This window comes from Oncorhynchus mykiss, chromosome 12 (assembly GCF_013265735.2).
Source record: "Oncorhynchus mykiss isolate Arlee chromosome 12, USDA_OmykA_1.1, whole genome shotgun sequence".
Lineage (NCBI taxonomy): Eukaryota > Metazoa > Chordata > Actinopteri > Salmoniformes > Salmonidae > Oncorhynchus > Oncorhynchus mykiss.
In genome coordinates, this window is record NC_048576.1 from 92175003 (window position 1) to 92189711 (window position 14709).

Genomic DNA, 14709 nt, shown 5'->3' on the forward strand with positions numbered 1-14709 from the left:
TCATATATTTCACTAAATAATGTGTGGCACCAGCATCATGCAGGTGCAACGAAACATTTATTTCTGAGCCAATTGTGCTAGTTCTTTACAATAGTAAACATGTAAATGAGTAAAAGGCATAGTATCTGACATTAAGTTATAGCGCGTGACATCATCTCTGAAAGGAGGGGCCATGATCGTGCGGTTTCTCTCTGGATGGATTGACGTTCTCAAAGCTCTGCCTGCAGTCCTAGCTACTCTACATAATTTACAACCGATTCACTTTCAGCAGGAATAGAATAAATATGAAAACACGCTTTCTAATCAGTTGGGGACTTTAGGGAGGGATACATCCAGGCAGACTGACAACCGGACACGCGTGGGCGGGCGTATTGGAGATATCGGCTGCAGCAGAGGGAGCGCAAGAAACTGAAGCCTACAGCAGCATCAGTATGGATGGGGAGAATTATGGTAGGTTGTTTATCTTTCCGTCACTTCATATAGATAACGCATACTCACGCGTGTAAACACCTGTCTACAGTAAACATGACCGTTAATTCAGTGTTAGGTTTAAAGGGTTCGCTTCTAGGCTTACCAAAAGCCATGATCTGCGCGTGATGATGAACACACAAGTCGACTAGATTCATGTCACGCTACATATAGTTCCGATGTGTCAAATTCAAGATTGGCGGAAGTTGTTCAGGCTACCTGATGAACAGCACAGGTAGTCTGGTCGGGATTCATGGGCTATAAAAAGACATGCATGCTGAATTATTGAACACCATGGTGGTGAAGCTTTGCGCTAGGGATGAATATGGGACATTTTCCATGGGGAACCATATACATTTGTATCTATATCGGCACTCAAAGCAGGGCTCCTTTGATTTCAATGGGACTCCCAGGGACTCCATTTATATATATATATATATATAAAAGCATTGTTTTTATAGAAAAACTGAATGAATACGAATAAATATGCTAAAGTTTTGTCAGATTCTTCGTTAAATGGCATCAATACATAGATGCATTCAGAAAGTATTCAGACCCCTTCACCTTTTCCACGTTACGTTACAGCCTTATTCTAAAATTTGTTAAATAAAAATGGTCTTCATTAACCTACACACAATACCCCATAATCACAAAGCGAAAAGTTTTTTTTGAAATTGTGGCGAATTTATAAAAAATACAAAAAATAAATGCCTTATTTACGTAAGTATTCAGACCCTTTGCTATGAGACTTGAAATTGAGCTCAGGTGCACCCTGTTTCCATTGATAATCCTTGATGTTTCTACAACTTGATTGTAGTCCACTTGAGGTATATTCAATTGATTGGACATCTGTCTATATAAGGTCCCACAGTTGACAGTACATGTCAGTGCACGAACCAAGCCGGTTGAAGGAAATGTCCGTAGAGCTCCTAGACAGGATTGTGTCGAGGCACAGATCTGGGGGAAGGGTACCAAAAAATGTCTGCAGCATTGAAGGTCCCCAAGAACACAGTGGCCTCCATCATTCTTAAATGGAAGAAGTTTGGAACCACCAAGACTCTTCCTAGAGCTGGCTGCCCGGCCAAACTGAGCAATAAGGGGAGAAGGGCCTTGGTCAGGGAGGTGACCAAGAACCAGATGGTCACTCTGATAGTTCCTGTGTGGAGATGGGAGAATCTTCCAGAAGAACAACCATTTCTGTTGCACTGCACCAAACAGGCCTTTATGGTAGGGTGGCCAGACGGAAGCCACTCCTCAGTAAATGAATATGCCAAAAGGCCCCTAAAGGACTCTCAGACCATGAGAAACCAGATGATCTGCTCTGATGAAACTAAGATTGAACTCTTTGGCCTGAATGCCAAGCGTCACATCTGGAGGAAACCAGGCACCGCTCATCACCTGGCCAATACCATCCCTATGGTGAAGCACGGTGGTGGCAGCATCATACTGTGGGGATGTTTTTCAGCGGCAGGGACTAGGAGACTAGTCAGGTGGAGGGAAATGTGAACGGAGCAAAGTACAGAGAGATCCTTGATGAAAACCTGGTCCAGAGCACTCAGGACCTAAGCACACAGCCAAGACAACACAGGAGTGGATTCGGGACAAGTCTCAATGTCCTTGAGTGGCCCAGCAATGCTCCCCATCCAACCTGACAGAGCTTGAGAGGATCTCTGGATCTGCAGAGAAGAATGGGAGAAACTCCCCAAATACAGGTGTGACAAGCTAGTAGTTCATACCCAAGAAGACTCAAGGCTGTAATCGCTGCCAAAGGTTCTTGAACAAAGTACTGAGTAAAGGGGTCTGAACTTGTGTAAATGTAATATTTTTAATACGTTTTCAAAAATGTCTTTGCTTTGTCATTATGTGGTATTGTGTGTAGATTGATGAGAAAAAAACAACATATTTAATACATTTTAGAATAAGGCAGTAAAGTAACAAAATAGAATACTTTCTGAGTGCACTGTATAGGCTGTGTTGCTTCAGTCCAGCCATATACTAGTCAGGTGATGCATGCACCAGATAAACAAGCCCCAGTGTAAACTGATCTCTTTACAGGAAGTTAAATGCTATGCATGAGATCATCTGACACTTCAGGAGAGTCATCCTTGATGATGTCATTCCTTGACTCCATGGGGTCGTCATCATGCTCCTTATTATGGAGACTTGATTATGTCAATGATTTATTAGTTAGCTTGCTGATTCCCTAATGCATCTGAAAATAGAAGCTGGTGGCTGCAATGGCCTCATTGCAAGATATCATTTGCTGTTTTTGTGGGAGTGGTGTGTTGGCTGTTACTGTCTCAGTGGGAGTGGTGTGTTGGCTGTAGAGGACTGTTACTGTCTCAGTGGGAGTGGTGTGTTGGCTGTAGAGGACTGTTACTGTCTCAGTGGGAGTGGTGTGTTGGCTGTAGAGGACTGTTTCTGTCTCAGTGGGAGTGGTGTGTTGGCTGTTTCTGTCCACGTATTAGTTTAATAGACCTGAGAGACAGGGGAGGTTCAGGGTCCTCCCACTACGCTACCACCTGTCACTTATCTGACGGTTTGTGCTGCATGTTTTATTGCTTTACAGGTTATACTTTTACTTGAGTCCCCCGTCATGAGGCATGTAAACACACAACATGACATACAGCAGCTTAAGTCATGAGGCATATAAACACAACATGACATACAGCAGCTTAAGTCATGAGGCATGTAAACACACAACATGACATACAGCAGCTTAAGTCATGAGGCATATAAACACACAACATGACATACAGCAGCTTAAGTCATGAGGCATGTAAACACACAACATGACATACAGCAGCTTAAGTCATGAGGCATATAAACACACAACATGACATACAGCAGCTTAAGTCATGAGGCATATAAACACACAACATGACATACAGCAGCTTAAGTCATGAGGCATGTAAACACACAACATGACATACAGCAGCTTAAGTCATGAGGCATGTAAACACACATGACATACAGCAGTTTAAGTCATGAGGCATGTAAACACACAACATGACATACAGCAGCTTAAGTCATGAGGCATGTAAACACACAACATGACATACAGCAGCTTAAGTCATGAGGCATGTAAACACACAACATGACATACAGCAGCTTAAGTCATGAGGCATATAAACACACAACATGACATACAGCAGCTTAAGTCATGAGGCATGTAAACACACAACATGACATACAGCAGCTTAAGTCATGAGGCATGTAAACACACAACATGACACACAGCAGCTTAAGTCATGAGGCATATAAACACACAACATGACATACAGCAGCTTAAGTCATGAGGCATGTAAACACACAACATGACATACAGCAGCTTAAGTCATGAGGCATGTAAACACACAACATGACATACAGCAGCTTAAGTCATGAGGCATGTAAACACACAACATGACATACAGCAGCTTAAGTCATGAGGCATGTAAACACACAACATGACATACAGCAGCTTAAGTCATGAGGCATGTAAACACACAACATGACATACAGCAGCTTAAGTCATGAGGCATGTAAACACACAACATGACATACAGCAGCTTAAGTCATGAGGCATATAAACACAACATGACATACAGCAGCTTAAGTCATGAGGCATATAAACACACAACATGACATACAGCAGCTTAAGTCATGAGGCATATAAACACAACATGACATACAGCAGCTTAAGTCATGAGCAGTCGTAACAGTTGAAGTTGAGAAATTACAACAGACTTTATAGTGACACAACAATGTAGGTTAGGTCAGCAAACTGGTTCAGCTAATTCATGGCTTGTGTCATGACAGTGTAATATAAGTCTTGTCTTAAGTTGACACCAACAGTCATGATTGGCAACTGTTATGTCAGTGTTATGCCAGTCTAATGTAGGCCTTATGACAGGGGGTTCAATTAAAATATGACTTTTCTTATGTAATAATGAGCTGTGATGTGACGAATAAGAGAGACAGGATGTAGGAATGTAGTCAGCACGTTTAGACCCACTCAGTGTCCCTGACACTCCTCAGCTATGTCCCAAATGGGACCCTAATCCCTACATAGTGCACGATATAGGGAATAGGGTGCCATTTGGGACACAGCCCTCCTGTCAAAACCACTGGTAAGAATGTCATATCATCATCCTCTTTCTGGAATGCATTTGGGTTATTCAGCATAACTATAGGCTCCCGAGAGAGAATAAAAGTAATCCTTGCTTTCGCTCAAGAATAGTGTGTGTGTGTGTTTAATCTAGTCAGACAAAGAAATATTGTTTAGCCTAGTTGTATATTTTATGTTGCATCTTCAGAGAATATGTTCTCAGTCTGTTGCCATCCTTTCCTGGGTCTCCTTACTTACTCTGCAGAGGGAGATGTTGCTAGGTACCAACCGTCAACCCTCCTTTTTATGCATGGCTGTGCTGCTTAATTTAGCATTAGCTTCCACACCGTCTTGTGTTACTTCTATGACATACGACCTTCGTGACTTTGACTATGTTCCGTAGCCTAGTGGAAAGGAGCGTTGGGCCAGTAACCGAAAGGTTGCTCGTTCGAATTCCAAGCCAGCAAAAAATATATATATTGCCCTTGAGCAATTCGCTTAACCCTAATTGCTCCAGGGTTGCCGTTGACAATGGCTGACCCTGGCTGTGACCCCACTCTCTGAGGGTGTTGGGATATGGGGAAAAAACACATTTACAATTCACACTTCTAGTATGTGAAATACTCAAATAGAACAAATATAAGCGAGTGCTTGTATCTGTCCTATTTCACACATTACATGTGTGAATTGGACATTTGTTTTTGCACTTTACCACATTGTGATGTCAGAGAAACGTTATAGTGCATTGTTTCTTTCTCCATATCAACACGGTTTTAGTCCGTTGCTACTTTATCATTTCAGTATTACTTTATAGACGCGGTAAACAGGTCAATGGAATGCAGACCGTGGGGGATAGAAGACAGATGCCGGATTGGCGCACATTCAACAAATCTGATCTAGCAATGTGGATATTCATCAAATCCGTCATGACTGATGTATTGTAACAGGCCCACAATGTGGTTACTAAAGTCCCTTTCTGATATATCTGGCTGTTTTCACTGCTTAACATTTAGAAATAGTCCCTTTTCAGGTTTAGAAGTAGTGACTGCTAAATGCTAACACCCATTCGTATAAGCTGGTTGGATAGCTAGCATACAGAAATCTGTGTTGGTAGTCAAAGTCATATTTAACTGTAATGCAGTTGATTGGTGACGATGACATGAATATGTATTGGAGTTGACATCCATATAAGCATTATACTCTGATTTGTACCTCAACACAGTGTGAAATATAAACAATAGCCTCAATTTTGGCACATTTTGCTAGTGGCAATGAGGAGGTTTTGATTCTTTCCCCCACGTATTTCCATTGGTTTTCTATCGTTTTAGTCAAGTTCCATTGACCTCTTTACCACATCTATGATATCAGCGAAAAGGATATATTCCATTATTACTTTGATGTCAGGGGAAAAGGTTATATTTCATTATTACTTTGATGTCAGGGGAAAAGGTTATATTCCATTATTACTTTGATGTCAGGGGAAAAGGTTATATTCCATTATTACTTTGATGTCAGGGGAAAAGGTTATATTCCATTATTACTTTGATGTCAGGGGAAAAGGTTATATTCCATTATTACTTTGATGTCAGGGGAAAAGGTTATATTCCATTATTACTTTGATGTCAGGGGAAAAGGTTATATTCCATTATTACTTTGATGTCAGGGGAAAAGGTTATATTCCATTATTACTTTGATGTCAGGTGAAAAGGTTATATTCCATTATTACTTTGATGTCAGGGGAAAAGGTTATATTCCATTATTACTTTGATGTCAGGGGAAAAGGTTATATTCCATTATTACTTTGATGTCAGGGGAAAAGGTTATATTCCATTATTACTTTGATGTCAGGGGAAAAGGTTATATTCCATTATTACTTTGATGTCAGGGGAAAAGGTTATATTCCATTATTACTTTGATGTCAGGGGAAAAGGTTATATTCCATTATTACTTTGATGTCAGGGGAAAAGGTTATATTCCATTGTTACTTTGTGATGTCAGGAGAAAATGTTATATTCCATTGTTACTTTGTGATGTCAGGAGAAAAGGTTGTATTCCATGGTTACTTTGTGATGTCAGGGGAAAAGGTTATATTCCATTGTTACTTTGTGATGTCAGGAGAAAAGGTTATATTCCATTGTTACTTTGTGATGTCAGGGGAAAAGGTTATATTCCATTGTTACTTTGTGATGTCAGAGGAAAAGGTTATATTCCATTGTTACTTTGTGATGTCAGGAGAAAAGGTTATATTCCATTGTTACTTTGTGATGTCAGGGGAAAAGGTTATATTCCATTGTTACTTTGTGATGTCAGAGGAAAAGGTTATATTCCATTGTTACTTTGTGATGTCAGAGGAAAAGGTTATATTCCATTGTTACTTTGTGATGTCAGGAGAAAAGGTTATATTCCATTGTTACTTTGTGATGTCAGGGGAAAAGGTTATATTCCATTATTACTTTGATGTCAGGGGAAAAGGTTATATTCCATTATTACTTTGATGTCAGGGGAAAAGGTTATATTCCATTATTACTTTGATGTCAGGGGAAAAGGTTATATTCCATTATTACTTTGATGTCAGGGGAAAAGGTTATATTCCATTGTTACTTTGTGATGTCAGGAGAAAATGTTATATTCCATTGTTACTTTGTGATGTCAGGAGAAAAGGTTGTATTCCATGGTTACTTTGTGATGTCAGGGGAAAAGGTTATATTCCATTGTTACTTTGTGATGTCAGGAGAAAAGGTTATATTCCATTGTTACTTTGTGATGTCAGGAGAAAAGGTTATATTCCATTGTTACTTTGTGATGTCAGGGGAAAAGGTTATATTCCATTGTTACTTTGTGATGTCAGAGGAAAAGGTTATATTCCATTGTTACTTTGTGATGTCAGGAGAAAAGGTTATATTCCATTGTTACTTTGTGATGTCAGGGGAAAAGGTTATATTCCATTGTTACTTTGTGATGTCAGAGGAAAAGGTTATATTCCATTGTTACTTTGTGATGTCAGAGGAAAAGGTTATATTCCATTGTTACTTTGTGATGTCAGGAGAAAAGGTTATATTCCATTGTTACTTTGTGATGTCAGGGGAAAAGGTTATATTCCATTGTTACTTTGTGATGTCAGGGGAAAAGGTTATATTCCATTGTTACTTTGATGTCAGGGGAAAAGGTTATATTCCATTGTTACTTTGTGATGTCAGAGGAAAAGGTTATATTCCATTGTTACTTTGTGATGTCAGGGGAAAAGGTTATATTCCATTGTTACTTTGATGTCAGGGGAAAAGGTTATATTCCATTGTTACTTTGTGATGTCAGAGGAAAAGGTTATATTCCATTGTTACTTTGTGATGTCAGGGGAAAAGGTTATATTCCATTGTTACTTTGATGTCAGGGGAAAAGGTTATATTCCATTGTTACTTTGTGATGTCAGAGCAAAAGGTTATATTCCATTGTTACTTTGTGATGTCAGGGGAAAAGGTTATATTCCATTGTTACTTTGTGATGTCAGGGGAAAAGGTTATATTCCATTATTACTTTGTGATGTCAGGGGAAAAGGTTATATTCCATTGTTACTTTGTGATGTCAGAGGAAAAGGTTATATTCCATTGTTACTTTGTGATGTCAGAGGAAAAGGTTATATTCCATTGTTACTTTGTGATGTCAGGGGAAAAGGTTATATTCCATTGTTACTTTGTGATGTCAGGGGAAAAGGTTATATTCCATTGTTACTTTGTGATGTCAGGGGAAAAGGTTATATTCCATTGTTACTTTGTGATGTCAGGGGAAAAGGTTATATTCCATTGTTACTTTGTGATGTCAGAGGAAAATGTTATATTCCATTGTTACTTTGATGTCAGAGGAAAAGGTTATATTCCATTGTTACTTTGTGATGTCAGAGGAAAAGGTTATATTCCATTGTTACTTTGTGATGTCAGAGGAAAAGTAAAGGTCATGTCTGCTTGTTTAATGCTACAGTCTCAGATAGCATTTTAGATACTGTTCAATATCTAGTTCTTTGTACATGATGAAGTGCACCCACAGAGGAAGTACAGTCAGTGGCTCGGGTTGCTGTTGTGATTTCAGGTGTGTGTGTGTGGTTGCCGTGGTTACAGCTGCTAGATGGCAGGCCCTGCCTATTCCTGTTGGTGTTCCTGTGGCCCTTCTCTTATGCTGTCAATCTGATTGATGGTCCCGCCTCCTAGACAGAATAACTGATGTGTGGTTGACTGAGCACGTCGTTCTGACAGATAGCCCCGCCTTCTAGACAGAATGACTGACGTGGTTGGCTGGGCCTGTTGTTTACTTCAGTCATCTCAGCTCAGGTGGAGTTTAGCTCTTTGGACTTATTTCTGGAGACCAGAGATTAGAAGGGCTCTTACAGACAGCACATTTTAAGCGCTGCTTCCCTCTCATATGCAAAAGACTCTGTCAGAAATCAGCCGCCCAAAACTCCCTGTAGCGCGTATAGCCACCCGCTGTGGTTAGAAAGACAGTCTGAAAGAAGGACCTGAAAGATGAAGAAGGGGGAAAACATCTGAAAATGAGAGAGAAAAAAGTAACTGTCACATTGAAGCGGATGTGAATCAGTTAGTTGATCTTTCCTCTCACTTCCTCTCTGAAATACACACCTCTTCCTCTGTCTATCTCTGTCTGCCTGTTTATCCATGTCTGCCTGTCTATCTCTGTCTACCTGTCTATCTCTGTCTGCGTCTGTCTGCCTCTGTCTGCCTGTCTATCTCTGTCTGCCTGTTTATCTCTGTCTGCCTGTTTCTCTGTCTGCCTCTGTCTGCCTGTCTACCTCTGTCTGCCTGTCTACCTCTGTCTGCCTGTCTACCTCTGTCTGCCTGTCTATCTCTGTCTGCCTGTCTATCTCTGTCTGCCTGTTTATCTCTGTCTGCCTGTTTCTCTGTCTGCCTCTGTCTGCCTTTCTGCCTCTATCTGCATGTTTATTTCAGTCTGCCTGTTTTATCCCTGTCTGCCTGTTTATCTCTGTTTGCATGCGTTGTCTACCTCTGTCTGAGCCACAAGGGACAAATCTAATTTTATTGGTCGCATACACATGTTTAGCAGATGTTATTGCGGGTGTAGCAAAATGCTTGTGTTCCCAGCTCCAACAGTGCAATAATATCTAACAATTCGCAGCAATACACACAAATCTAAAGGTAAAAGAGTGGAATTAAGAAATCTAGAAATAATAGGACGAGCAATGTCGGGAGTCCAGAGTATAAATATATATACAGTACCAACTAGTCAAACGTTTGGACACGCCTACTTACTCCAGGGTTTTTCTTTATTTTTACTATGTTCTACATTGTAGAATAATAGTGAAGACATTAAAACTATAAAATAGCACATACTTTTAACAAGGCACACCTGATAATTGACATGCATTCCAGACAACTACCTCATGAAGCTGGTTGAGAGAATGCCAAGAGTGTGCAAAGCTTTCATCAAGGAAAAGGGTGGCTACTTTGAAGAATCTCAAACATAAAATGTATTTTGATTTGTTTAACACTTTTGGTTACTACATGTGTGCTATTTCATAGTTTTGATGTCTTCACTATTATTCTACAATGTAGAAAATAACAAAAATAAAGCAAAACCCTGGAATGAGTATGTGTGATGGGATGTATAGACATGGACAGCATATTGATAGAATATATAGTGTGCCTGAAGAATACATAGGATAGAATAGTGTATGCACAGGGACGAGAGAACTAACATGTTAATGTCACGCCCTGACCTGAGTATTCTTTGTTTTCTTTATATATTTTGGTTAGGTCAGGGTGTGACGAGGGTGGTATGTGTGTTTTTGTCTCATCTAGGGTGTTTGTACTGTCTAGGGTTCTTTGTAGATTTATGGGGTTGTTTCCATCTAGATGTTTATGTAGGTCTATGGTTGCCTAGATTGGTTCTCAATTAGAGGCAGGTGTTTATCGTTGTCTCTGATTGGGAACCATATTTAGGCAGCCATCTTCTTTGGGTATTTCGTGGGTTATTGTCTATGTTATGTTGCACGTTAGCACAGTGTTTATGTAGCGGTCACGTTCGTCTTATTCGTTTTGTTGTTTTTGTTTAAGTGTTCTTCGTGTTCTTCATTAATAAAGAAGAATATATTCTAACTACGCTGCATTTTGGTCTACTCCATACGACGATCGGGACAGTTAAACGTGTTACCCTGATGAAGGTAAGGTACCCTGACCAAACCATAGGTTCTATGTGAAAATTCAACTTAAATGGAAATTAGCATATGTCCCTAAGACGTTTGTGGAGCATTCACGATAACCATAGTGCTGGAGTTTCTTCCTCTGCTGGGTAGCTGTACCCTGACACTGTGTTCCGTAGTTATTCTAAGCTCTCCTACTTGTGTAAGCAGCCTCTTGTGATGCTTAGAACATCAGTGGATCAGGAGGGCTGTTGTTGCTTTCTCCCAGCTGCTGTTCTGAGTCACCGGGGGGATGCTAGCTAGACTGGTGTGTAGAGTTAATAATCCACCTCCCCACCACTGTACTCAGCAGGGTTGGTGTCAATTCCATTTCAATTCCAGTCCATTCAGAAACTACACCAAATTCCAATGACACATTTTCCTCATTGAAGGCGTTGAAGAGATTTGGAATTAGAATTTCAGTGTACTGTAATTCACCCAAACCTACACAGTACAGTACTCAGTAAATAATCCATCTACGCAGTACACTACCCAGTAAATACTCAGTAAATAATCCAGCTACACAGTACAGTACTCAGTAAATAATCCACCTACACAGTACAGTACCTAGTAAGTACTCAGTAAATAATCCACCTACACAGTACAGTACCTAGTAAGTACTCAGTAAATAATCTACCTACACAGTACATTACTCAGTAAATACTCAGTAAATAATCCACCTACACAGTACAGTACCCAGTAAATAATCCACCTACACAGTACAGTACCTAGTAAGTACTCAGTAAATAATCCACCTACACAGTACAGTACCTAGTAAGTACTCAGTAAATAATCCACCTACACAGTACAGTACCTAGTAAGTACTCAGTAAATAATCTACCTACACAGTACAGTACCCAGTAAATACTCAGTAAATAATCCACCTACACAGTACAGTATCTAGTAAGTACTCCGTACATAATCCACCTACACAGTACAGTACTCAGTAAATAATCCACCTGTACAGTACCTAGTAAGTACTCCGTAAATAATCCACCTACACAGAACAGTACTCAGTAAATAATCCACCTACACAGTACAGTACCTAGTAAGTACTCCGTAAATAATCCACCTACACAGTACAGTACTCAGTAAATAATCCACCTACACAGTACAGTACCTAGTAAGTACTCCGTAAATAATCCACCTACACAGTACAGTACTCAGTAAATAATCCACCTACACAGTACAGTACCTAGTAAGTACTCCGTAAATAATCCACCTACACAGTACAGTACTCAGTAAATAATCCACCTACACAGTACAGAACCTAGTAAGTACTCAGTAAATAATCCACCTACACAGTACATTGCTCAGTAAATACTCTACCTACACAGTACAGTACCCTGTAAATACTCAGTAAATAATCCACCTACGCAGTACAGTACCTAGTAAGTACTCAGTAAATAATCCACCTACGCAGTACAGTACCTAGTAAGTACTCAGTAAATAATCCACCTACACAGTACATTACTCAGTAAATACTCTACCTACACAGTACAGTACCCAGTAAATACTCAGTAAATAATCCACCTACACAGTACAGTACCCAGTAAATACTCAGTAAATAATCCACCTACACAGTATAGTACCTAGTAAGTACTCAGTAAATAATCCACCTACACAGTACAGTACCCAGTAAATACTCAGTAAATAATCCACCTACACAGTACATTACTCAGTAAATACTCTACCTACACAGTACAGTACCCAGTAAATACTCAGTAAATAATCCACCTACACAGTACAGTACCCAGTAAATACTCTACCTACACAGTACAGTACCCAGTAAATACTCAGTAAATAATCCACCTACACAGTACAGTACCCAGTAAATACTCAGTAAATAATCTATCTACACAGTACAGTACTCAGTAAATAATCCACCTACACAGTACAGTACCCAGTAAATACTCGGTAAATAATCCACCTACACAGTACAGTACCTAGTAAGTACTCAGTAAATAATCCACCTACACAGTACAGTACTCAGTAAATAATCCACCTACACAGTACAGTACTCAGTAAATAATCCACCTACACAGTACAGTACCTAGTAAGTACTCAGTAAATAATCCACCTACACAGTACAGTACTCAGTAAATAATCCACCTACACAGAACAATACCCAGTAAGTACTCAGTAACTAATCCACCTACATAGAACAGTACTCAGTAAATAATCCACCTACACAGTACAGTACTCAGTAAGTACTCAGTAAATAATCCACATACACAGTACAGTACCTAGTAAGTACTCAGTAAATAATCCACCTACACAGTACAGTACTCAGTAAATAATCCACCTACACAGTACAGTACTCAGTAAATAATCCACCTACACAGTACAGTACCTAGTAAGTACTCAGTAAATAATCCACCTACACAGTACAGTACCTAGTAAGTACTCAGTAAATAATCCACCTACACAGGACAGTACTCAGTAAATAATCCACCTACACAGTACAGTACCCAGTAAATACTCAGTAAATAATCTATCTACACAGTACAGTACTCAGTAAATAATCCACCTACACAGTACAGTACCCAGTAAATACTCGGTAAATAATCCACCTACACAGTACAGTACCTAGTAAGTACTCAGTAAATAATCCACCTACACAGTACAGTACTCAGTAAATAATCCACCTACACAGTACAGTACTCAGTAAATAATCCACCTACACAGTACAGTACCTAGTAAGTACTCAGTAAATAATCCACCTACACAGTACAGTACTCAGTAAATAATCCACCTACACAGAACAATACCCAGTAAGTACTCAGTAACTAATCCACCTACATAGAACAGTACTCAGTAAATAATCCACCTACACAGTACAGTACTCAGTAAGTACTCAGTAAATAATCCACATACACAGTACAGTACCTAGTAAGTACTCAGTAAATAATCCACCTACACAGTACAGTACTCAGTAAATAATCCACCTACACAGTACAGTACTCAGTAAATAATCCACCTACACAGTACAGTACCTAGTAAGTACTCAGTAAATAATCCACCTACACAGTACAGTACCTAGTAAGTACTCAGTAAATAATCCACCTACACAGGACAGTACTCAGTAAATAATCCACCTACACAGTACAGTACCTAGTAAGTACTCAGTAAATAATCCACCTATACAGTACAGTACCTAGTAAGTACTCAGTAAATTATCCGCCTACACAGAACAGTACCTAGTAAGTACTCAGTAAATAATCCACCTACACAGTACAGTACCTAGTAAGTACTCAGTAAATAATCCACCTACACAGTACAGTACCTAGTAAGTACTCAGTAAATAATCCACCTACACAGGACAGTACTCAGTAAATAATCCACCTACACAGTACAGTACCTAGTAAGTACTCAGTAAATAATCCACCTATACAGTACAGTACCCTGTAAGTACTCAGTAAATTATCCGCCTACACAGAACAGTACCTAGTAAGTACTCAGTAAATAATCCACCTACACAGTACATTACTCAGTAAATAATCCACCTACACAGTACAGTACTCAGTAAATACTCCACCTACACAGTACAGTACTCAGTAAATAATCCACCTACACAGAACAGTACTCAGTAAATACTCCACCTACACAGAACAGTACTCAGTAAATAATCCACCTACACAGTACAGTACTCAGTAAATACTCCACCTACACAGTACAGTACCCAGTACATTACTCAGTAAATAATCCACCTACACAGTACAGTACTCAGTAAATACTCCACCTACACAGTACATTACTCAGTAAATAATCCACCTACACAGAACAGTACTCAGTAAATAATCCACCTACACAGTACAGTACTCAGTAAATACTCCACCTATACAGTACATTACTCAGTAAATAATCCACCTACACAGAACAGTACTCAGTAAATAATCCACCTACACAGAACAGTACTCAGTAAATAATCCACCTACACAGAACAGTA

The 14709-nt window shown here is 39.5% G+C and overlaps 1 protein-coding gene across 1 annotated transcript in view; it reads left to right on the forward strand.

Moving 5' to 3' along the window:
• The first annotated feature begins 184 nt into the window (after positions 1-184).
• The window catches only part of LOC110515725 (cytohesin-1), a 114007-nt gene continuing 99482 nt past the window's right edge, over positions 185-14709 (forward strand). The window contains exon 1 of the mRNA XM_036939189.1: positions 185-450. Within this exon, the coding sequence (XP_036795084.1) occupies positions 432-450 (19 nt within the window). The 5' untranslated portion in view covers positions 185-431. The remainder of the gene's footprint in view (positions 451-14709) is intronic.